Raw genomic sequence first — 22,635 nt, 5'->3', positions numbered from 1 at the left:
AGAACAGTTTACAGTGAGATAAAACAGATTACAAAAGACAAGACAGGAAGTTAAGTAACAACAGGACAAAGTACATTAAGATACAAGGCGATACAAAATGATATGATACAAAATGGAACGCTATGGTACCATACCATACAGTACGGTATAGTACAGTATGGTATGATACTGTGCATCCGAATTAGGCATGATTTTGGTAGATATTAGCTTTTTATTGTATTGTTAGAGAGAAAAAAATCCTCTGATTCTTACAACCAATATATTGGCTGTAAATATCAGTCACATGTTCTCATAATCTTGTGGAGCTTTAGGCAGGGCCAACAGACCTGAGTCAACTGGTCTTTTTCTTTGTTTATTCTAATTCCATAAACTTTAACCCATTTGGACCGAAGCCCTTAAAAAACCTCACCTTCTGAGAAATAGAAACCAATTTATTTCTCAGCTTATGTAGCAGACCAAGACATGGAGCAAACAAAACATATTTAGAGCTTAAACCTTTGGCATTTACTGTAAAAAACTGTATGCTAACACCTTTGAAAATTAGCAATCTGAGTCTAAATCATGTTGTTCTTGACATATTCAGTGTGACACATGCAGTCAAAAAATCAACATAGCTTTTTACTGTTTCACTGATAAAACCCTAAAAAGACCTATGCATGCTTTTCTTATCAAAAGACCTTTGCATAAACAACTTAATAACTGCTTTATCGTGGTTTTAAACAATATTTGCAAATCTAATTTTAGCTGCCTCCGAACAGACAAAGCCTTGCGCCACCCTAAGATCTTGTAAAAAATATTTAAGAAAGGTTGTGTTGATCTTACCAGTGCTGGTGCATCGAGGGTTCTTGGGGGCTTCGTCTGAGTGATCATGGCAGTCAAAGTCTCCGTCACATTCCCATGAACTCTGGATGAGGCAGCGTCCATTAGCACAGCGGAACTCATTGGGTCCACATGTAGGATATTCTGTAGCAGGGAAAAAAAGTGAGGGAAAAAGAAAGTTGTTAAAAGCAGGAACAAGGAGGAGAGAGCTTTTTAAAACGGCCCCATCAGGACTAAGAGATCATGGCTCCACTCACCACACTCCTGGGACTCGTCTGAGCCGTCACTGCAGTCGTTGTCATGGTCACACACAAAATGCTTGGGGATGCACTGTTGGTTCTGGCACATGAACTCATTGCTGCTGCACGTGTTGTTGAACACTGAGACGTGAAAATATTTGTGAGTGAATGCGAGAAAAAATCAAACCCTCTGATGCAACAAGAATTCACATCTTACTTTCCTTTTTTTAACTTGTGTTTCGTATTTAAACCCAATAAAACTCACTGCAGCCAGCTTTGACGCTTTCGTCAGCCCCATCAGGACAGTCTTTGTCGCCGTCACACTTCCAGCGCTGAGGAATACACACGTGTGAGCCTGGACACTGGAATGCCTCTGGACTACAAGTTTTGGTCTCTGTGAAGAAGAGTTACAAGTTCTAAGCATTTTTTGAATCCTGATTGTTTATTGAGATACTTTTAAGCACCAGAAACAAGTAGATGTTCAATTACAAGTGTGTCTCAGCAACAACTGCTAAGTTATCTTTCTAAATGTAGGCTTGACTTTCTGGTTGATAAACCACCTGATTGTGCAGTAAGTTTCAGAAGTTTGACATTGAATAATGTGCAAAAGATAGATGATTTACATTATCTATAAATGAAGAGATTTCCCATAGTTTTTGAATAAAATGCAAATATTTTCATAGCTAAACATATTAAGTTTGATAAAAACGTACTGCACTTGCTGTCCTCATCACTGCTGTCCCCACAGTCGTCAGCTCCGTCACAAACCCAGCGGTTGGGAATGCAGCGGTGGTTTGTACACTCAAACTGAGAGGCTGAGCAGAATTTATCTGAAAGGTCCAGGAAGAATGTATTAAATGCAAAATACAAGCAGTAAATCAAAATAACAGTCCACTGCAGCTCAGCTTGTTTGGATTTTTGAGTGTAAACTTACCACAGTGAGCCTCGTCTGCTCCGTTCTCACAGTCGTTCTCCTTATCACAAGTCCAGCTCATGGGGATACAACGACCACTAGGACAGGCAAAGAAGGGTGTGGGGCACTTTGTTTTCCCGCTCCCTACAGAGTGGAAGAAATTTAAAAAGGAAAACAAAAAGAACTTAAGCCACCATGAAGGAAAACATAAAATTAAAAAAAGATTTTAAAGGAACATTTCTTCCTTTAGAACAACGGATTGAATGGAAACATTCTTATGTTCCACTTGGAATCATCCTATCCGGGTATTTTTAGAAAAAGTCAGATACATTTCAGAGGTGATAAAATACCTGGGCAGTTTCTTTCATCAGAAAAGTCTCCACAGTCGTTAGCTCCATCACATAGCCATGAGGGAGCGTAGCAGAGTGTGGTGAACTCACACTTCTGAAATGTCACTCCCTTCACTCCCAGGTGGAAGTAGCTGGAACAGTCCGTGGCAGCTTAGAAAAAAAGAGAGCAGCATGATTTTAGTCCTCAGCCTTGGAGAGAGTGCTAATGGTGCTTTGTGGGATTGTTTTGAACTTACTGCAGTTCATCTCATCACTGGCATCTTCACAGTCCACTTTCTGGTTACACTTGCTGGAGTTTGAGATACAGCCTCCGTCTCTACACTGGAACTGATCAGCTGAGCACAGTGTGGCTGAAAAACAGAGAGAGGAGTCCACTTAAGAGAAGTGTTTTTCTGACATCAGGTGGAAGAAGCCTGTGTAATAAGAGGAAATGACTCACTGTTACAGAAGACTTCATCAGAGTTGTCTCCACAGTCATCCTGCCCATTGCACCAGGAGCTATGCCTGACACAGCGACTGTTCACACAACGCCTATAACCCTTCTTACACACACGGTTTACTGAGAACCATAGGAGATAATACAGAGTTAGTCCACAAATGTTCATAACATGAAAATTACTGACACGAGATCTAACAGTATCATTAATTTCACAGTATCCTAGTGACAGAAGCACCTCAATACTGTCCAGAGGTGTCAAGTAACTTAAGTAGAAATTTTGGGTATCTATTACTGGAGTAATTATTTTTCAGCCTACTTCTTACTTCTACTCCTTACATTTTCAAGCAATTATCTGTACTTTCTACTCCTTACATTTTAAAAATAGCCTTGTTACTCCTATTTCATTTCAGCTTGTTTTCATTCCGGCTTGTCATCGTTCAAACAAACACAAAAAACCCCAAAAACCTACCCAGATAAATCGCGCCATCCAGATAGAGTGAATTTGATTGTGGTTGGATGAGAAGTATAAACAAAATACCATTCCGACACCCTATTGGTTTGTATGTGATCCATTGCACCTGCGCACATAACACAAATCACGTCACACTCCAGCAAGGAAATAGCAGAAGTATGTAGCCTAGTACGAAGATGTCTGTGGCAGAGACTCAAGAGAACTCAGGCAAAATGTCCCAACCAAGCACCAGCGAGGAGGTTGGTAGTATACATATATGGTCCTTGAACGTATTTGCATTGTACTAAAATGCGTTCATTTCCAATGGGCATAAATGCGGCTGAAACAGGTGCATTTCATTTTTTCAACATTAACATTTTAATACAACAGTCATTATGGCCTTTAGGAAAATATTTTTTGGGGAGGTGGGGTAGTGAACTATAGGCCCCTGTGGCATGGCCTAAGCTTTTGTCCTTAATGGCATTTTTTCCCCTTTACATTACTTTTACTTTTATACTTTAAGTAGTTTTGAAACCAGTACTTTTACACTTTTACTTGAGTAAAAAGCTTGAGTTGATACTTCAACTTCTACAGAAGTCTTTTTAAACCCTAGTATCTTTACTTCTACCTGAGTGATGAATGTGAACACTTTCATACTGTCATGGACATGTGATGGTTTTAGACTAGAGGGCTTCAGGGGATAAAATGTCGTTTTAGTGGAGCAGAGCAAAGGGAAGCGGGAACTAGAGTTGGCCTTTGCATACCCATCATCCTTTGTGCTTCACTCGATCATTTGATAAGCGCAAAAATGGTGGATGCTACAAGTGGCTAGGGCAAACTGAATGAGAAAGTTTATGAGATTGTGGAGACTCTGGTGACTTTTAAATCTGGTGTGTGTGAAAAGAAACATAAGAGACAAAACAAAAAAACAACATGCAGACACCGACAGACTGCAGTGGTTCACTCGATGGGGAATACGAGTAATATAAGGAGCCACTAATCATTCCGAATAGATGTGAGGCCAGGCCAAAAGACTCTAAAGGAAGCATTCACAATCCCCACAACAGTGCGGGCTCAACAGATCACAAGGTGTATCAGTAAATATATCAGCAAAGACCTACAGCTGTTTACCGAGGTGGAAAACAAAAGCTCTAAAACAGGGATGGAGGGCTAAAAAGGATATATTCCAACTACCAGAGGGCAAAATTACTAAAAATTGTGAAATATTACCAATAAAACAATTACAACTAGTTTTAATTCAAAACAGAACAAAGACATAGCTTTCATCATGCATATGTAAATGGTACGTTTAATTTATTCAGCTTGACACAAAATTAAAACCAGTATAAAGTATTTTATTATAGTGCAATGAACATTAAAGTTTATGGTTATTGAAGTATTTTTACTAGCATATCAAGGTTATTATAGACAACTTCTTAAAGACATTTAATGTAAATTATATCTCTAATTTTACTCATAACACTAGTAATCAAATATAATCATAGAAATGTGTCTTTTTCATGTTTTCATGACAGATTGACTAGATTAACTAGAGGGCCACACCGAGTAATATTTGAAGTAAAATTGTAATCTAAAAAGTGCTGTTGTCACTTTTTTCCAAGTCTTTCTTTGTTGTTTTAGGGGACTTTTTTGATACCACCATGAATACCATACTGTGGGATAGTGGTGGGCAGTAGACCAGTATCAAACCCATCACCGGTAAAATTTCTGCTGGTGAATTTTTCACTGTCATCGTCGGTTTAATGTGTGCATTGTTATGTGACTCGTAACTCACTCGATGTACAGTAGTGTGAAAAAGTATTTGCCCCCTTTCTGATTCCTGGGTTTTTTGCAGATTCATCACACTTAAATATTTCGGATCATCAAACCAATTTTTATATTTCAAAGACAACCCAAGGAAAAGGAAAATGCAGTGTTTGAAAGATTATTTAATTTTTTAAGGGGGGAAAAAATCCAAACCTCTCTGGCCCTGTGTGAAAAAGTAATTGCCCCCCTTGTTAAATCATGAGTTAACTGTGATTAACCACAGTTTTCGGAAAGCTGAGTTCAATTTCACTGGCCACACCCAGGCCTGATTACCGTCGAATTTGTTGAATCAAAAAATCATTTAAATAGAAACTGTCAGACAAAATGAAGTAGGCTACAAGATCTCAAAAAGAAATGCATCATGCCACAAGCCAAAGAAACTCAAGAACAAATGAAAAAACAAAGTAATTGGCATCTATCAGTCTGGAAAAGGTTACAAAGCCATTTCCAAGGCTTTGGGACTCCAGTGAACCACGGTCAGAGCCATTATCCACAAATGGAGAAAACAGTGAATAGTGAACTAGAACGTCATCCGAAGACCTGTAGGCCTCACTGGCCTCAGTTAAGGTCAGTGTTCATGACTCAACCATAAGAAAGACACTGGGCAAAAATGGCACCCATGGGAGAGTTCCAAGGCCAAAACCACTGCTGACCAAAAAGAGCACAAAGGCTTGTCTCACATTTTCCAAGAAACATCCTGATGATTCCCCAAGACTTTTGGAGAAATATTCTGCGGACTGAAAAAACAAATGTTGAACTTTTTGGAAGGTTTGAGTCCCATTACATCAGGCGTAAAAATAACACAGCATTTGATAAAAAAGAACATCATGCCAACAGTCAAACATGGTGGTGGCAGTGTAATGGTCAGGACCTGGACCACTTGCTGTGATTGATAGAACAATGAATTCTGCTGTCTACCAGAAAATCCTGAAGGCCAACGTCCGGCCATCAGTATGTGCCCTCAAGCTCAAGCGCTCCTGGGTTATGCAGCAGGACAACGACCCGAAATACACCTGCAAGTCCACCTCACAATGGCTCAAGAAAAACTAAATTAAGGTTTTGGAGTGGCCCAGCCAGGGTCCAGACTTAAATCCAACTGAGATGCTGTGGTGTGACCTTAAACGGCAGTTCATGTTGGAAAACCCTCCAATATGGCTGAGTTAAAGCAATTCTGTGAAGAAGAGTGGGTAAAAACTCCTCCACAGTGATGAGAAACACTCATCAGCCGTTATCGTAAACACTGGATTTCAGTTATTGCTGCCAAGGGTGGCACAACAAGTTATTAGGTTCAGGGGACAATTACTTTTTCGCACAGGGCCAGATAGGTTTGGATTTTTTTCCCCTCTAAAAAATTAGATAATCATTCAAACACTGCATTTTCTATTTACTTTGGTTGTCTTTGTGAAATATAAAAATTGGTTGATGATCCGAAACATTTAAGCGTGATAAATCTGTAAAAAACTCAGGAATCAGAAAGGGGGCAAATACTTTTTCACACCACTTTAAGTCCATGTCGAGTTCAAGAAGCAGGTTGTGGCGTTAAACAAAGTCAGAGATGCAGTTGGAAACACTGCACTTGCTTATCCGATACTGCTGTTGAAGGGAAGTTAAATTATTAACACACTTCTCATCATCCCAGTAAAAGTCGATAGTTGTTATTATCTCTTAAGTGTTTTTAATGTGAACCCCCCTAAAGGAAATATGGTATAGTCAAAAGCACACTGACACATTTCAGCACTACAGAAGTGGAACTTAAAAGTACTGAAGCAGTTACAAAGACACGGCATTTTTCTGTCATTTTAAGCCATGAGTTCATTCCACCATTAAAGGTTTGTTTTAGGAGGAGGAGGGGTCTGTGGCACCTGAATATGCATTTAAATGTGTTATCTATCTTAATTTGGTAATATTGTAATATAATACTGTCACTGTAAAGGGCAAGAAAAATACCATGATATGATACTTAGGACATTTTGCCCAGGCCTACTGTGGACTAGGTATTATCATACTGTGAGATTCTGATACTGTTACATCCCAATTACTGACACTGTTTAAAACACTCACCACAGTAGGAATGTTTCTCATCAGACTTGTCTTTACAGTGGGCCATGCCATCACAAGTCAGAGTGTAGTTAACACAGTCTCCGTTTCCACACTCAAACTCATCGATATTGTTACATGTTGTGTTGAGGGCTGCAAACAAAAACAGAAAAAGTTACTCAGGAAGAGAGGGTGGAGTGCTCATTCTAGTCCATTAATACCTAATTTCAGCTTTTTTCTAGTAAGTTTTGGAATTATCTGCTTAGAAAAGTTCTTTAAACATCACTTGGGAGATCGTCTGATATTAACATTTAGACTGCAATAATAACGGACCTTAACTGATCCACGGACAGAGCAATACTCACTTGATATTTTTATTTGTCTATATATTTTTTATGTGCTGAGTGATACCACTATTGTATTTATGAACCATTTAGGGGAAACAATTTCGTTCCAGAGCTTTACAACGATAATAAAGGCATTCTGATTGTATCCAGTTTCTACAGATTTAACTGTGTACTGTAAAATATTATAGTTAAATGGTGCCATGTGCCTTCTGCAGGAATCCTTTTAGTCCGTGTCGATTATTACCTATGCAGGTATTGTCTTCCAAAAGCTTCCTGTCACCACGGCAACTGCAGTTGACTCTTCCCTCGGAGGTCAGCAAGCACAGGTCCTGACAGCCTCCGTTGTTGACACGGCACAGAGAGAACTCACCTGTGCAGACATGGGGAGAGCAACAAGAGGTAAGCCACACACACACCTGAGAGTTCGCTAAAAAAAAAAAAATTCAGATACACCCTCCTGTCTCAAAGAACTGCCCGTCCTCTCAAGAGTGTATCCACATGAGCAGGCAGACAGATCTGCCTATGTGACTCTGCCTCTGCTGAATGCATAATTCAATGTGACTCAATCTAAATGGGATTTTCAGCTATAACTGCAGACTCTCAGCTTGTATCGTCGCTCTGTGTATTGGAGCAAGGGTGTTCACGAATGAGGCAACTTGAGGGAGAAGTTGGCCAGCGATATGGAAGAGGAAATAAAATACAGGCAGGATAAAAACACTGAGCTAAGAAAAGATGAGATGAAGAAAAACGAAGAAGTTTAGATCTAGTGTTGTTTCTAAATTACTACTGTCATCTCATTACCTGCTTGGCTGGCACAGAAAACCATCAGTTTTTATGCATTTCCTATTTGTGAGCGTTTATGTGAAAGAACAAATTGAACAACAGACTTTAAAAAAACTTTTGCTTTAGTACAATTAACTGTTAATTGAATGTTGTCATCAAGAAAAAGTGTTATATGTAGTTACAAAGGTGAATATTATCTTAGCAATGGCAAGCAATTTTTGATAGTTTATTATAAATGTTTGAAAATAATTGAATGATTACATGTTCAGTTTCATCCTAGTGTCATCAGTTAATCCAACACCAGTTAAACTGTGACACTGGTTGTAGGTTGTATACATAAGACAAAATAATAGTAAAAGGTGGCACACGTTAAAAGTTCTAACTGTGTTTTGTTACTTCTAGGACTTAAAAATGTAAATGTAAATATAAAAAAAATTGTATAAAAATTTGAAACATGATTAAAATGTTTTTGAATTTCTTTAAATTTTTTTAGTTATTGTTAATGGTTTCTCACAGCCCACCTGCAATATCTCTAGGGCCCACCAGTGGGCCTAGGCCAACACTTTGGGAAGCTCTTCAATGGATATTTGAAGTAGTCAATCCAGTTTGTCAGATTTGTCTAGTGTAGCAGACAGGGAAAACAAATACACACTGCTGCACGGCAGAGAAATGAGAAAATGGTTGTGGATCATCAGAGGTTGAGTGCAGGAACCTGTGAATGTGTGAAGATGAATGAAGATCCTTTGAAGAGTTGTTAGAAAAGTCAGGAGAGTTTAGGGCCAAATTAAAGTTTGGCATTTTTCATGAGTGTATGATTAAAGAAAAATAAATTGTTCAAAGACACATAGAGTGGGGGACTGTTCTTTTTGCATTTTTGCTCTGGAAATGTTTGAACTGTGGCCTTCCTGAATCATGGTGCAGCTGTGAGATCTTCACAGTACTTCATGACACTTTCTTCTGTCAAAGACTGCCCTTTGGACTGATTACTGTACCTTCCTCCTGACCCCAAGTTACCCAGCTCTACTTAACCTCAAGTTATACAAATACTCACTTTTTTCACACCTTCGTTCACATCTAAGACACTCACACCCTTCTAGTTAACATATTCATATTTTTTGCTTGGTGGTAAAAATCCAGTGCACTGATTTCATTATAAAATTTTTGATTCAAGGTTTAGGGGAATTTTTGCAAACCAAATTAACTGTTGAGACACATCTGATTAATGACCTGAGTGAACTTTTGAGAGAATATGGTTAGAATTGAAGTGTTATTAATTTTGGCAGGCACACACTGATGAAAAAGTGATTTTCTGATTGTAATGAAAATATTTTTTTCAGAAGGATAAGTATGTTTCTGTTGCCCAGATTTTACAGTGAAAAATGAGCTTTGCTTTACTTATTTTTGTAGAGTTTTTTGTCTTTAATTTAGCTGTCAGCTATATTACTTCTGACTTGAGAGGTTTAAAGTCAGACTCTGTTGTCTGTCCGCAAGCACTATAGTTCAGTTATTCTGCAATCTATTGCTATTTCAATGAGTATTATTTAAACTAATGCAAATAAATGCATTGACCTTTTGACAAAGTCCCTCTCTTTGTGAATGTTTTACAATGAATTTTAGTCTTTATTATTTTAATTTAAAAGCTTAAAATTTGTTTTACATTCGTAAAATGTATTATTAATTTATAAAAGGGACAGAGCACATTAATGGATATAAGCCCCCCAAAAAACAAATGTGAACATGCCTAAGTTAAAAAGACTGCTAATTCACTACCATGGTCCCTTGGCAGGTAACACAAAAAGACAGAGCAACAGTACTTACAGTGTGCAAACACACACTTACAAAATCAATGTAAACTGTAGTGAATAAAGTGCTATTTCAAGTGCAAGAAGTTTTTCCACATTGGGGTGTAGACACAGGTCAAGCCCTACAAAAAAATTAAATTTCAATTAAATTAAATTAAAGAAAATCTAACTTTTGTACAGAAACTTAATTCACTGCTGCTTTATTTACTGTTTTACTGATTTATGCATCAACTATTTCTGTTTTACTTTTCAGTGTTATCTTTTGATGTTACGTTTTCTTTCTCGTTTCTTTCATTCATTCTTTGCAACTCTAAGATCTTCATACTTTTTCCTGCATTTTATTACAACAAATTCATGATAGCTCACTCCTTCAGTTCCTGTTTTCATTGAGTCCTGTGTTTGTGACGTTTTTGTTTTTTTTTTTCAGTTTTTTGCACTGATGATCAGGCATGGGGGGTGTTCTTGTTGTTGGAAATATTTTTTTCTGTTAGTGTAAAGCATTTTGTTTTAAATTAAAAGAGAAAAAATGTTCTATCTGATATAAATCTGGTTGATTGATTGAAGACAACAATCTGCATTAAAACACAGGATAATAAGCCACCTGATATGCACAATATTATGAACTTTGAAAACACTTCCTGTCCCTGCATCACTTCAAAAGCATTGATGACGTATAAACACGTATTCCCACTATCTATAGACTCACAGCTGTTGGTGTCATTGGCCACAGCAATGATGCCCATCGGTTGCTGTGGTATGTCGGCCCGCAGCACCTTCATGTCTCCGCCTGTGTATTTGTCTGCTCGGAGCACGGCCCTCCTCACCCAGTCAGTCCAGAAGATGTAGTCCCCATACACAGCCAGGCCAAATGGGTGCACTGGCTCATTCTTCAACACCACCTGCAGGGGGAGACACAAGCACAGCCATGATATTACACATTCAGGCAATTCCAGCCTTGCAGCAAACTTCAAATGATAATCCAAACAGCCAACTGTTATTTAGCAACATCATGCATCATCCAACCATGTGTATGAACGTCACCCACATAGCGCCTGGTGCCGTCATACTCGCAGCGCTCTATCTTGTCCAAGGTGGCGTCAGAGAAGTAAAGTTTTTCTGCACGGTGGTCAATGGCGAGGCCATTAGGGGTTCTGATGTCATTGCCAATGATGACAAGGACATTGGCACCAGTCAGGGTGGCACGCATGATACTGGGAGACTGCTCGTTCCAGTTGGTCCAGAACATGAGGCTGCAGAGGAGAGGTCAGATCAGTAATAAGCATGTGCAGAAATGTTGTAAATAGAAATAAATCAGCTTTGATTTAATGTGTTTGCGCTAACCTCTGACACTCATCAAGGACAAAAGCTCTGGGGTGGTCATCTCCAGACATGGTGACCACTGTGTGCCGGTCGACAGCGCCCCAGCGACTCTGATCCACTGTGTGGCGGGTGATGGTTGAAGTAGTGTAGCTGGTCCAGTACAGCATGTCCCAGCCCCTGTGGTAGGCCAAGCCCTCCACCGAGCCCACATCTTAAAAAGAACAAGAGAAGAGGCAGGAGAGGAGGATGAATACGGTTAAAGGGGAAAAGGAAGAGGAAAAAGAGAAGAGAAGACATAAAAAAGAAGCACGCCAATCTCAATGCTGTGTTAAAAGGCTGAGTGTGGATATTCTGGCAGCAGCTCAGTGCTGGCAGACTGTTGTGTTTCAGCACAGAGTCAGGGCTGTGGACATGACAGCTTGGTATTAATGACCAAGAACGCCGTGTGATTCGAGGCTTTTATCCAGCAAATAGCTCACTAAAAAGGTCACATTAACAGTTGCCGGCTGTCGTATTATTTTCCATCGCACTACCTCATCAACAGAAGAGAAGTAAAAAGCAATTCTTTCTGCTACTCAGCTCTGAACTGAGCTCCACGCCTGCACGCAGGCCAAACAAGAGTCAGCCAAAAAAAAGGAACATTAAGTTCTGTGGTGGCGGAAAGACGACAGATGCTTGGATGTTGAAAAACAATTCTTAGATCCAAAATTTGGAAAAATCAGTCTAACTGCAGATTTTGTGGTATGGTTGCCTTCTGCAATGAAAAAGGCAAAGGTCTTAAGATTATATGCCTTCTCCAGGCATGGATGTGATCCGTGGTTCACCACCAGGTGGGACACTTAACACTACAGCTCAACATCTCTGGTGCAACGCAGGCTGGCAGACGTGAATCAACATTTGTCTGGCTCATGCTAAGAGGCTGTAAACGAAGAGAAGCATCTGGAGAGCAAAGGCATGCAACACAAATAAAAAAAAAATCCTCTTGCTCCACATACTCATAAAATCAATGTCGTGAAAATCAATGAGAAAAAAATCCATTCACTCTTATTTCCTCTTTCTCTGGAGCTGTTAATGAATCGTAAATCTCCAGCCTGAAGCACTCAGGCTTTCAGATTTTTTATCTTCACTTTGTTGACTGAAGATTATCAGGGTGCCTGTACATTTTTGCCATATTGTTCACAACCAACACATGAGCTGAATTTACGGCTCTTGAGCTCAGCTGCTTTTCCTGACATTGATACTTTTTTTATTGCAGCTATCTGCAGTGGGTGTGATAGCTGTTCAGGGTTTGCTATCAGCGAGGCAGTCAATAATTACCCTGATTTCTGAAGGCAAACACTTCACCTCACTACGTCTCCCTCAGTGTATATCCGTATCTGAGCGCCTTCTGTTTTTATGTGGGCACAAATATGTCTAGATCCTTTCAGAAGGTGATTAGAAACATTGGACCCTGGGAAAAAAAATGTTTGGCTTTAACAGTCCCTCCCACAGAGAGCAGGCAAGCCCATCGTCTGCCTGCTCCATGATAATCAGTCCAGAGTTCACCTGCCGCTCACTCGGTTTTATCTTCTCTCACTGTTGAGCTATCCGCCTCTCTTTTCCTTCCCGGCAACAAACGTGTTTCTCTGGAGGTCTTTTCCTCTCAAGCTGATTGTGGACCTGATTGAGACGTCGTGCGAAGTAAACCTACAACTCTAAGGTGACGTGAGATCACACAATCAACGGCGTTTAGCTCCCCGCGCTCTGGGTCTGTTGAAAGGATTGAAATCAACAGAAGCAAAGAAATCAGGAGGGTCTCGACTTCAGCAGTGGAATCTGTTGTTACTTGGCTGATTGCAAAGACAGGAATAGACTGATTCTGATATAGAACATTTCCAGCAGCACAAATGTGAAAGATGAAGGATGAAGAGTCTGTCACAATGTGAATATATGTTCTGTTTTGATTTAAGTTTTTTTGTCTGTCTTTAGTCCTTTTATTTATTAATTTTAGTATCAATCTAAGAAAAAGTAAAGGAAATCAGTGTGATGGTATGTCAGGGTGAGCTGTTAATGATAACCTTTATGAGTTATTCTTCCCACATGTTTTATCAGCAGTTTTATGACCAGCATATCTGACCCAACCAAAAGCAAACTGTATGAACAGTAGCAGTGTGACCGGGAGATACATCCATAACTAAACACAGGATGCTGCCGAGGAACTCCACAGGTTCAGAGGATCCATTTGGGAACAGCACTGGCTCAGGGCTGAACAATGTGGAGCAGATCCTTGTCCCAATATTAGATGCTGTGATTCTTATCCTGGGAGTCGGAGGACACTCGATGGTGATCGCGATCCTGTGTCGAAGACGGAGGCACAGGATGGGACAGTCCTCTCAGAGCTCCCTCACAGGTACAGGAACAAACGCCCTCCTGCTGGCTCTGAGTGCCGCCGACCTGCTTCTGCTCTCCATGCTTCCCTTTCACACTGCTGCCATTGCAATGCAGCAATGGCCATTTGGGGAGATCATGTGTCGCCTGGTGGGCTTCTTGGGATCAGCCTGCACCTCAGCCAGCGTTTTTACTCTGGCAGCGCTGGCTGTGTCTCGTTATCTGACTGTGGTTCACCCCCCCAGAGCATACAGCCTCCTCTCCCCTCGCCGGATGTCTGTAGCTGCTGCACTCCTCTGGGTACCTGCCTGCTGCCTGGCAGCTCCACAGCTTGTTTTTCGTTATGTGGGAACCCAAAACCAAGCTCCTGATGGTCTTGCCTGCTTTGCTTTTGTTTCCCATCGTGATCAGTTGATTTATGGATTGTTTCACTTCCTGGTGGCCTTTTTGTTTCCGCTGGTCACCATTGCAGCAGCGTATGGCAGAATTTACATGTTTCTGTGGCTGAGTAAGAAAGCTGGCAGGGCCCCTCAGGTAGAGCGCTACCAGAACAAAGTGACACAGACGTCGGCCATGTTGGTTCTGGCTTTTACACTGTGCTGGCTGCCGTCCTATGGCCTTACATTGGCATTATTGGCAGATAAAAGCTCAGGGGCCACTGGCTCCTCACCACGTTATGGCCCCTTCAGTGTTTTTGCGCGCTTCATGGCGACTTCTTCTACAGTAATGAACCCCATCCTCTATGTACTCATGTCCCAAAAGTTCAGACAAGATCTATTGGGTCTCTTTAAGAGGGAAGGGCAAAGGACCAGCGGGGCTGTGGCTATGGCTGCAGCATGATAGTATAACTATGAGCAATGCTTTGATAAAACTGTCCACATAAACGGATTAATGTCTACTGGGAATCACAATAAAACAAGCTGTTTTTCTGGAAAACATTTTGAAAAAATCATGTGCATCCATTACCCTCATAAGAAATGTGAACATATCAAGACAAAGAAAAGTCTCCAAATCTACAACACTCACTGGTTGTCTAGATATTGTAAAAAGAGATCAAACCAGTAGCCCTGGGATATATTGCTCTACAGAGACCACAGGACAAACAATCCTGAATCACGCATTTCTTGTAAAACATTTTAAAGTAAAGGCACTCTGGTAAAACATTAACTGTGCACCTGTGTTTTGTTATGCTGAGACAAGGAGAATGAAGAGCTATCTTTTCTCAAAGCACGTATAAAGAAGGTATTTGATTTTGTTTGTAGTCTAGCTACAACTTTAGAATAAAAGCTTCTGTTTGGATCAGTCGAAGTGTTTTGGGGACTTCCAGCTGTTTTTTTCTTGGTGAAGACTCACTGGGGGGTCTGATGTTTACAACAAAGCCTCTGTTATGCACAAAAAAGAAGAGAAGGGAAAAATGACTAATGACAGGCCCAACCTCGACTAAGGGAGGGGGAATACACTGAAGATAGTGTTGGGGGAGAATCGTTTAAGGATAAGAGGGTTTTTGAAAGAGCGCTACACAGTCATGTCATGTGGGAATACTCACTCTCCACCACAGTCTTTCGATCTGATCCGTCATCACTGATCCGCTGGATGTTGCCGAAGTGAATATCACTGAAGAATATTTGGTTGGCACCTTTTCCTCCCCCTCCTCTGTAATCAAAAGTGAGCGCTATGACGTTTTTCATGTGCTCTGGGTCCTCAAATGGTTTTATGGGCGCGTTCAGGTTGTTCTCATCTGATAGGTGGACGCTCTTTAGTATGGTTCGCTCTGAGTAAAGCAGGTAGCCATCATAGTCCCGGCAGCCACGGCCGTCTTCGGCCAGCATGCCATGGGCACAGGCGCATGTGCGCTGTCCATTACCACGGTAAAGGCAGAGCTGCTGGCACCCACCATTTTTGTCCTTGCACACGTTGGTTCCTGTAGATGACATGAAATTCATTTCCTTATATACACTTTCTAGAGACCATGTAAGTGACTTTTGAATGGCTAACACTCTGGAGCTTACCCTGCTGCCTGGCCCTGTTGAAAACTTTAATATCTTTAAGCTGCACCCCAATGCCAGTCCTCAGAGACACAGAGTCAGTGGCGTTGTCCTTGCTGCCTCGCTTTATGGAGCCATTAGCATGAGTCCTGAGATACAAAAAATGTAAACACACCCTTAATCTTGCAGATGAGATAAATATTTAGAAAACTGTGGAATATCACTCACAAATAATCCAAGATTATTTATTATTGTCTGACCTGTCGCTCCAGTAGATGTAGCTCTCAAACACTGACACTGAGAACATGTCCATGTTATTGTTGGCCAGCACCACTTCCCTGTTCTCTCCGGTTTCCAGGTTAATTCTCTCGATTTTGTCTGTCCTGGCATCGCACCAGTACAGCAGACTCTCCTACATGCACACAGACAGTCGTGGTTCAGATAACGCCCACGGTTTGCATTTTCACAGAGAGATTAAAAAGACAAGAATGGTTGGTTGTACTGCACCTCATAGTCAATGGAGATACCGTTGGGCCAGCTGATACTAGAATTGACCAGGATAGCCCTTTGAGATCCATCCAGGCGAGAGCGTTCGATACGGGGGTACTGGCCCCACTCTGTCCAGAACAGGTAGCTACACACAAACAAACGAAGCACTGATAAAGTAATCAATAATGTGAGAAATTACAGAAGGGGAATAAAGACAGCTACAGTTGTTTCCTCTCACCCTTTCTCAGGGTGAACGGTGATAGCTCGAGGTTTGTCCAGGCCCTGTGAGATTACTACATAGCGGAAGGAGCCGTTGAGTCTTGCAACCTCAATCACATCAAAGCCTTGGTCTGTCCAGTAGATGTTTCCTGTTGTGAGTTGAGGAGAAATATTTATGATCAGGCAGGGTTTTAATCAGCATAAGCAAACCCAAATACTAAACACTTTGGACACTGTGTAAAATTTAAATCACATCAGAATCTTTGAAGTTATTTAAAAACATTGAAAGCCTATATTTAACTGAAAATAGCAGAAAGACAACATATTTGATGGAGAATTGAGAAATTTTATTGTATTTGGAAAATCACTTTGCCATTTTAAATCTGATGCCAGCAACACATTTAAAACAAATTTGGAAAGGGTCATGTGTCTCCCTCTTTTCTTTTTTAGACTTTATAATGCTTCCAACATTCTCCATGTATTCTGTTCTTTTTTACAACCATGTTACTAATTCTCTGCAAGTTTTCTTACTCAACTGTGAGATAATCCCTGAAGTGTTTTTAAAACAATTACGATAGATGCCCAGTATGATCGGCATGGAAGCATTTAGAAGTTATTTTTAGCTGCTGGACTGTTTTCTGTTCACAGACATCCAACACCAGAAGCAGCGCAGCAAACACCACATTAAAAAATGCTTTCCACTGATTGGTCAAAGACAGTGAAAGCATCATATCTGCAGTCATATTTATAAGCATGGTGTCAGTATCAGCAGATATGAAAACAATAAATAGCTGATTTATCGGCTGAAAATATCAGTATAACTCATATATTAGTCTTAAATATGGGAGAAATGCACAGCTGTACCATCTGGTATAAAGGATTGCCTAGGATGCCACATATACATAGGGTACTAATTGATATACTTTGAAATTCAAAATTGAAGCCCTAAAAAATTATTGGTTGGCATCCCATGACTTTTTGACTTCAGTAACTTTTCTATCTATTTTTACATTATTATGAAAATCAAGGTCAAGGAAGTGACCGCATATATGGTCCTTGCCCAATAAAATAAAGAGAAAAAGCAAATAATAGTTATTTTTTGGAACAGAATGAGGCTTCAAAGAAGAATTGATATTCTGATTTTCCATAAAACTTAGGACATGGAAGCAAGCCAGGTCAAACAACAGTCATCTGAGATGGCTTCAGCGTGTCCTCATAGGCTTGCAGACGTCAGAGTTTGTTGGTTTGCCTTTAGATTCGGATCCCTATTGTAGCAAGGCGTGACTGACTTCAGAATACTGTATAAGTAATGGAGGTACCACTGGTTTCATCTCCAACAGGAGACCTTTTATATTTACAAATATTGAATTACTAGTTGAATTTTAGCAGCTATGAGACTCACAGTAAAAAAAACAGCTGATTTATGTCATTTAACTATAATAAATCTGTTACACTATTGTAAAACTGCCTGTATATATATCTATATATACATATAGATATATATATATATACATATCTCTCTCTCTCTCTCTCTCTCTCTATATATATATATATATATATAAAATGAGTTTGACACCCCTGGGTTAGCCTGTACGTTCAGCTAGACTCAGCCTCTCTTTGAACAGAGGCCACTGAGTGTTTTCACAGTTAAAAAAGTGTGTTTGACTATGCTAACATGACTTTGAAAATATGTGGTGTTTGCAGAAATCCCATATTGTGCATCCCTAGCTATTACCCAACTTTTGTTGCCCTTTCTCCAACTTCTTGAAAATTTCAAAGTTTCAACATGTTATTTGTTGTCTCTGTGCTATTTTCAATTAAATATGGTGTTAACGTTTTTTTGCATTTGCAAATCCTCATATTCTGTTTAATATTTACATTTCACACAACATCCAAACTTAAAAGGATATGGGGTTGTAGATATTAACCTTGCCTGACATCCTTTCACCATATAATGTGGCCTTAATTGGCCATAAAAATTAAGTCACAGTATGTCTTTTTATACCATTTTTCCTTTTTTTGTTCTTTCATGTTTATTTTCCTGTTTTCACAATAAGCACAATGGGTCTTCCTCATTGCATCTAACTCATCTTTCTTCCTGCTTTCCTCTGGGTAAAGATTATAAATAAACTCAAACATAGCTGGTCTGTGAGGGTGACTGAAACTGTTTGGACTATGTAGTTTTTATCAGGTATTTTCTAGACATGTCTGAGGGATCTCTCACCTGCTATCCAGTCCACAGCGATACCCTCCACCCTGCCAATGCCATTGGTGACTACATCCTCTCTCCAGGTTTGGTCCCTCTTGGCCCTACTGATCGTGCTCAGGCCCATGTCAACCCAGTAGATAGTGTCATTGTCTGTAAAATGGATAAACATCAAAGAAACATAAATTTCATATGTTCAGACTACAACACATAACAAAATTCAGTGGTAAACTGTTATGTTAATTCATACCTAATCATGCTGGGTTGTTTGTTTTGCATATGAGGAAAACATCTTACCAGCATGGAAATCTATGCCCACAGCGAGAGATGTGCCTGACACTGGTACCAAAGCATCAGATTTGTCTGATGGATCCAAAGGAATACCACGTATGCCTTCATGCACAGAGTACAGCAGGAAAGAGCCAACACCTGCAGAAAACAAATAAAATCACTGCTCAGAGACATTTAAAATGTTTTGTCTGCACCTCACTTTTTAGTTTACACTAATGCCTGATCAAATTTTGGCTATGTTGAGAACAAAGTATTATGTGCCAGACTATGACATACCCTCGCAGGACTGTTGGCCTGTGCGCAGGCTGTATCCTGCAGTGCACATGCAGGCTCTGCTGGTCGGGGAGGTGGGCAGACACAGCTGGGAACAGTCTCCATTGTTATTGCTACAGAGATTGGTGCCTGGGAATAAAAAAAGCAAAAGAAAAAACACACAAAACTAATCAGAGAGGAGTTAAAGGGACATAAATAGATGTGCCTTCACATAGATAAACAGCCCTGGTGAAGCAAGCATAGAGGACCTTCAATCAGAGAACAAGTTCCTGTTTTTCTTTTTGGATTTGTTATGTAACAAAAACAAATGCTGAATAAACTCAGCAAAAAAAAAGTTGTGTGAATGACAGCCAACCTTTCTGAACAGTTTCATCGTAGATTTTCATGTGCATCATGGGGGATGTGCTATTTCTCAGGACTTTCCAGTTGCCACCATCCTTCTTGTCACAGGTTCCAATCTGGTCAGTTCCTTGATCTGCCCACCACAACTTGTCCCCTAAAGAATAGGACACAGACTAGGAGGGTCAAGAATTTCAAAAAACAGAAGAAGACACACACATCAGGATGTTTACTGTCATGTGCAAGGGCGCCCATAAGGGGACATAAAGGGGTGAGCTTTCTGAGGCCCTGCCAAATGGATGTCAGCAAAATCCTGATCCTTTAATTTCTAAAGTTAAGATGTGACCATCACATCCTATTTCCTGTTTTTACTTTTGGAATTTATGCCTTTGTTGATAGCTGGCTAATCCATCTTGCAAAGCTCCCGTCTGAACCGTTTGGGCCCGGTTAGAAAGTGACAGGACCAATCAGCAACGAGGGGCAGTACTTTCAATCGCAGCGGAGTCGTGACGTATGCAAGCAGCAACAAGACTCCGGTGCAGATATGGCAGAAGACATTACCGTGGATGCTGCTTAAGCGTCAGTTTTAACAGAAATTCAAAACGTTTCTTCGTTAAAAGAAGAACAAAGAACAGCATTGAGTTGTTTTCTTTTCAAAAACATCAAAAGTCTTGTACTGACATGTCTACAGTTGCCAAAGTTCGCATTATGCAGTTCTGTATGGAGTTTACTTTTCGGTAGCGGATACATCACGTGTTTTGATGCTCTGATTGGCAAGTAAAGATGTGACAAACAGAGCGTTCATCCAATCACCCTCTGAGTTTTTTTTTCAAAGCCTCTGCCCTTTTCCAAATGCTGTGTATGAGAGGTTTTCCAGATGGATGTGTGAAACAAATCCATCTGGCGAGGATGCCAGGTTGGCCAGGTTAAGAGGACAGTGGATAGAATTGGAAACAGAGATTAGAGAGTTGGGGAGAGACATGCAGGAAAGTGCCACGGGCCTGTTTCGAACCTGGGCTGACAGCATTCTTTGGGCACACCTTGAACCACTAGGCCATCTGCACCCAGGTTAAAACAGAATATGTTTTTAGGAAATGTTAAAAATGTGAATGGGCACACTGAGCGGGACACTTTGGGAAGTGATGCCAGAAAATCAAGAAACAGTCAAGAAACAACAACAACTCTGAGTGAAAATAAATAAATAAATAAAAGATAGTGTGATGGTATAAAAATCTGCAAAAAGTAGCAAAAAGGTGTAAAAGTGGGGAAAAAAACCTGCATCAATGTGTTAAAAATGGCAAAACAGTGGTTAAAATGGGTTTAAAAGTGGCCACAATATGTGGTGGAAATGGGTTAAAAGTTGCCAAAAATAAAACAAAAATAGGTTAAAAGTGGCAACAAGTGGCAAAAAATTGGTTAAAATAGCAAAAAGGGGGTTGAATGGGAAAAATGTGCTACGAAGTTTCAAAATTGAATAAAAGTGTCAACAGTAAGTGTTGAAAATGGGTTAAAAGTTGCAAAAAATGTGACAAAACTTTGTTAAAAGTGGCAATGGTATCAAAGAATTTTACAAGAGTTATAACTTGGTAACCTGACATTGACTAATGTGCAATGTGAGGATAGATATATTGTTAAAATTTCACTGGCAGCAGCCAAAAAAGCAGTCTCAAGAAAATGGTAGAAAGAGGATTCTCCTTCTCTGTGACTCTGGATGAAAATCATAGATAGATCTACGAAATGGAAAGACTCATACATATTCTGAGGATTCAACAAACAGAATTTACGAAGAAATGGAAAAAAATGAACTATGTATGAAACTCTTCGAAGAGACGCCACCACAACTCCATGATAAACACAATGATGTGTATGGTTGTAATTAAGCTTCTATATGTATCCCACTGGCGTGCTTTATTTGTTTCTTTTTTTAGATTTTTTTGCTGTTTTACTGTTTGTGTTTAAAACAAAATAAAATATAAGATTTAAGAAAAAGGCAATAAGTGGCAAAAAATGGTTTAAATTTGCAATAAGTGGTGAAGATTGTTAAAAAGCAGCAAAAAACAGAAAAGATGGGTTGAAAAAGTGTTGAAAAGGGGTCAGGATGACTATAGATTCCTTTTACTGATAAATTGAATGGTGCCACACCACCACTTTTGTCCTAACTCGCTGGTTGAAAATAATACTTATGGGAGCATACCCATGATTGCCAGAGCAGTAGCCTTGGTCAGCTTGCCCTTCGCTCCCTCGAGCACTTCCAGTCCAGAACCATCCAGTTTGCAGCGGTTTATGGTGCTGTTTCCTGAGCTAATCCAGTACAGCTGCTCAGTTTCAAAGTCAATGGAGAGCCCTGGAAAAAAGACAGAGATAAAGTGTATTGACTTGCCCTGCCACTAGGATGTGCTGTCTTTCATGAAGTCACATAAAGAGTCACAGACTATAACTCACCGACAGGGCCTTTCTGATCGTCAAAGAGAACGCTTCTGTTGCTGCCATCAGTGTTGGCCATGTTGATGGTGTCACCATCGGTCCAGTAGAGTTTCCTAAAGGAGGCAGGCAGAGAGAAGTTTACATCAAACCTCATTTAGTGATTGATACTTAATCTTTCTTTTTTTTTTTTTTTTTTTTTAAGGTTTATTTTTGAGCATTTTGTGCTTTTATTTGACAGAGAAGAGGACAGTGGATAGAGTCAGAAACAGGGAAGAGAGCAGGGAGAGACATGCAGTGAAGGGCCTCAGGCTGGATTCGAACCCGGGCCGCCTGCGTACATGGGGCGCGCCTCATCCATTCTGCCACCTGCGCCCTATGATTGATATTTCATCTTTACTTGATAAAAAGATCCCTCCTCAAGAAGTGAGACAAAGTGGCAAATTAATTCAGTGGTTAAATAACACATTCTTTGTATAGAGCACACTCCTTAAAGCTGCAGCTTTAGATTTGACTCCCACCCACAGCCATTTACTTTTTTATTCCTGTTTTTCAGTCTACCGACTGCCCTGTCTTTTAAATAAAAGCAGGTAAGGCCCAGGGAATGATGGTTAAAGAGGCTGTCTGATAACTATTAACAGCACCACAGCACAAACCTCACTGTAGGGCATTCTTAAACAAATGTTTAAACAAAATTAGAATTTGAAGTCTTTGTCTC

At 40.1% G+C, this 22,635-nt stretch overlaps 1 protein-coding gene across 1 annotated transcript in view; it reads right to left on the bottom strand.

Moving 5' to 3' along the window:
* LOC121504520 (low-density lipoprotein receptor-related protein 1-like) overlaps positions 1 to 22,635 on the bottom strand; it is a 167,294-nt gene that overhangs the window by 21,947 nt on the left and 122,712 nt on the right. The window contains exons 31-54 of the mRNA XM_041779358.1: positions 21,939 to 22,033; positions 21,691 to 21,840; positions 19,513 to 19,653; positions 19,161 to 19,286; positions 18,891 to 19,022; positions 18,612 to 18,746; positions 16,407 to 16,536; positions 16,187 to 16,313; positions 15,940 to 16,091; positions 15,704 to 15,828; positions 15,241 to 15,615; positions 11,349 to 11,538; positions 11,053 to 11,257; positions 10,714 to 10,906; positions 7,667 to 7,792; positions 7,100 to 7,228; positions 2,761 to 2,880; positions 2,558 to 2,671; positions 2,322 to 2,471; positions 1,993 to 2,115; positions 1,772 to 1,888; positions 1,324 to 1,452; positions 1,077 to 1,199; positions 823 to 963 (exon numbers count right to left, since the gene is read on the bottom strand). Coding sequence (XP_041635292.1) covers positions 823 to 963; positions 1,077 to 1,199; positions 1,324 to 1,452; positions 1,772 to 1,888; positions 1,993 to 2,115; positions 2,322 to 2,471; positions 2,558 to 2,671; positions 2,761 to 2,880; positions 7,100 to 7,228; positions 7,667 to 7,792; positions 10,714 to 10,906; positions 11,053 to 11,257; positions 11,349 to 11,538; positions 15,241 to 15,615; positions 15,704 to 15,828; positions 15,940 to 16,091; positions 16,187 to 16,313; positions 16,407 to 16,536; positions 18,612 to 18,746; positions 18,891 to 19,022; positions 19,161 to 19,286; positions 19,513 to 19,653; positions 21,691 to 21,840; positions 21,939 to 22,033 — 3,548 coding nt within the window. The remainder of the gene's footprint in view (positions 1 to 822; positions 964 to 1,076; positions 1,200 to 1,323; positions 1,453 to 1,771; positions 1,889 to 1,992; positions 2,116 to 2,321; positions 2,472 to 2,557; positions 2,672 to 2,760; positions 2,881 to 7,099; positions 7,229 to 7,666; positions 7,793 to 10,713; positions 10,907 to 11,052; positions 11,258 to 11,348; positions 11,539 to 15,240; positions 15,616 to 15,703; positions 15,829 to 15,939; positions 16,092 to 16,186; positions 16,314 to 16,406; positions 16,537 to 18,611; positions 18,747 to 18,890; positions 19,023 to 19,160; positions 19,287 to 19,512; positions 19,654 to 21,690; positions 21,841 to 21,938; positions 22,034 to 22,635) is intronic.

Source organism: Cheilinus undulatus, linkage group 3 (genome assembly GCF_018320785.1).
Source record: "Cheilinus undulatus linkage group 3, ASM1832078v1, whole genome shotgun sequence".
Lineage (NCBI taxonomy): Eukaryota > Metazoa > Chordata > Actinopteri > Labriformes > Labridae > Cheilinus > Cheilinus undulatus.
The sequence above is the reverse complement of the archived record's forward strand: the minus strand, read 5'-3'. Positions and strand labels throughout refer to the sequence as shown.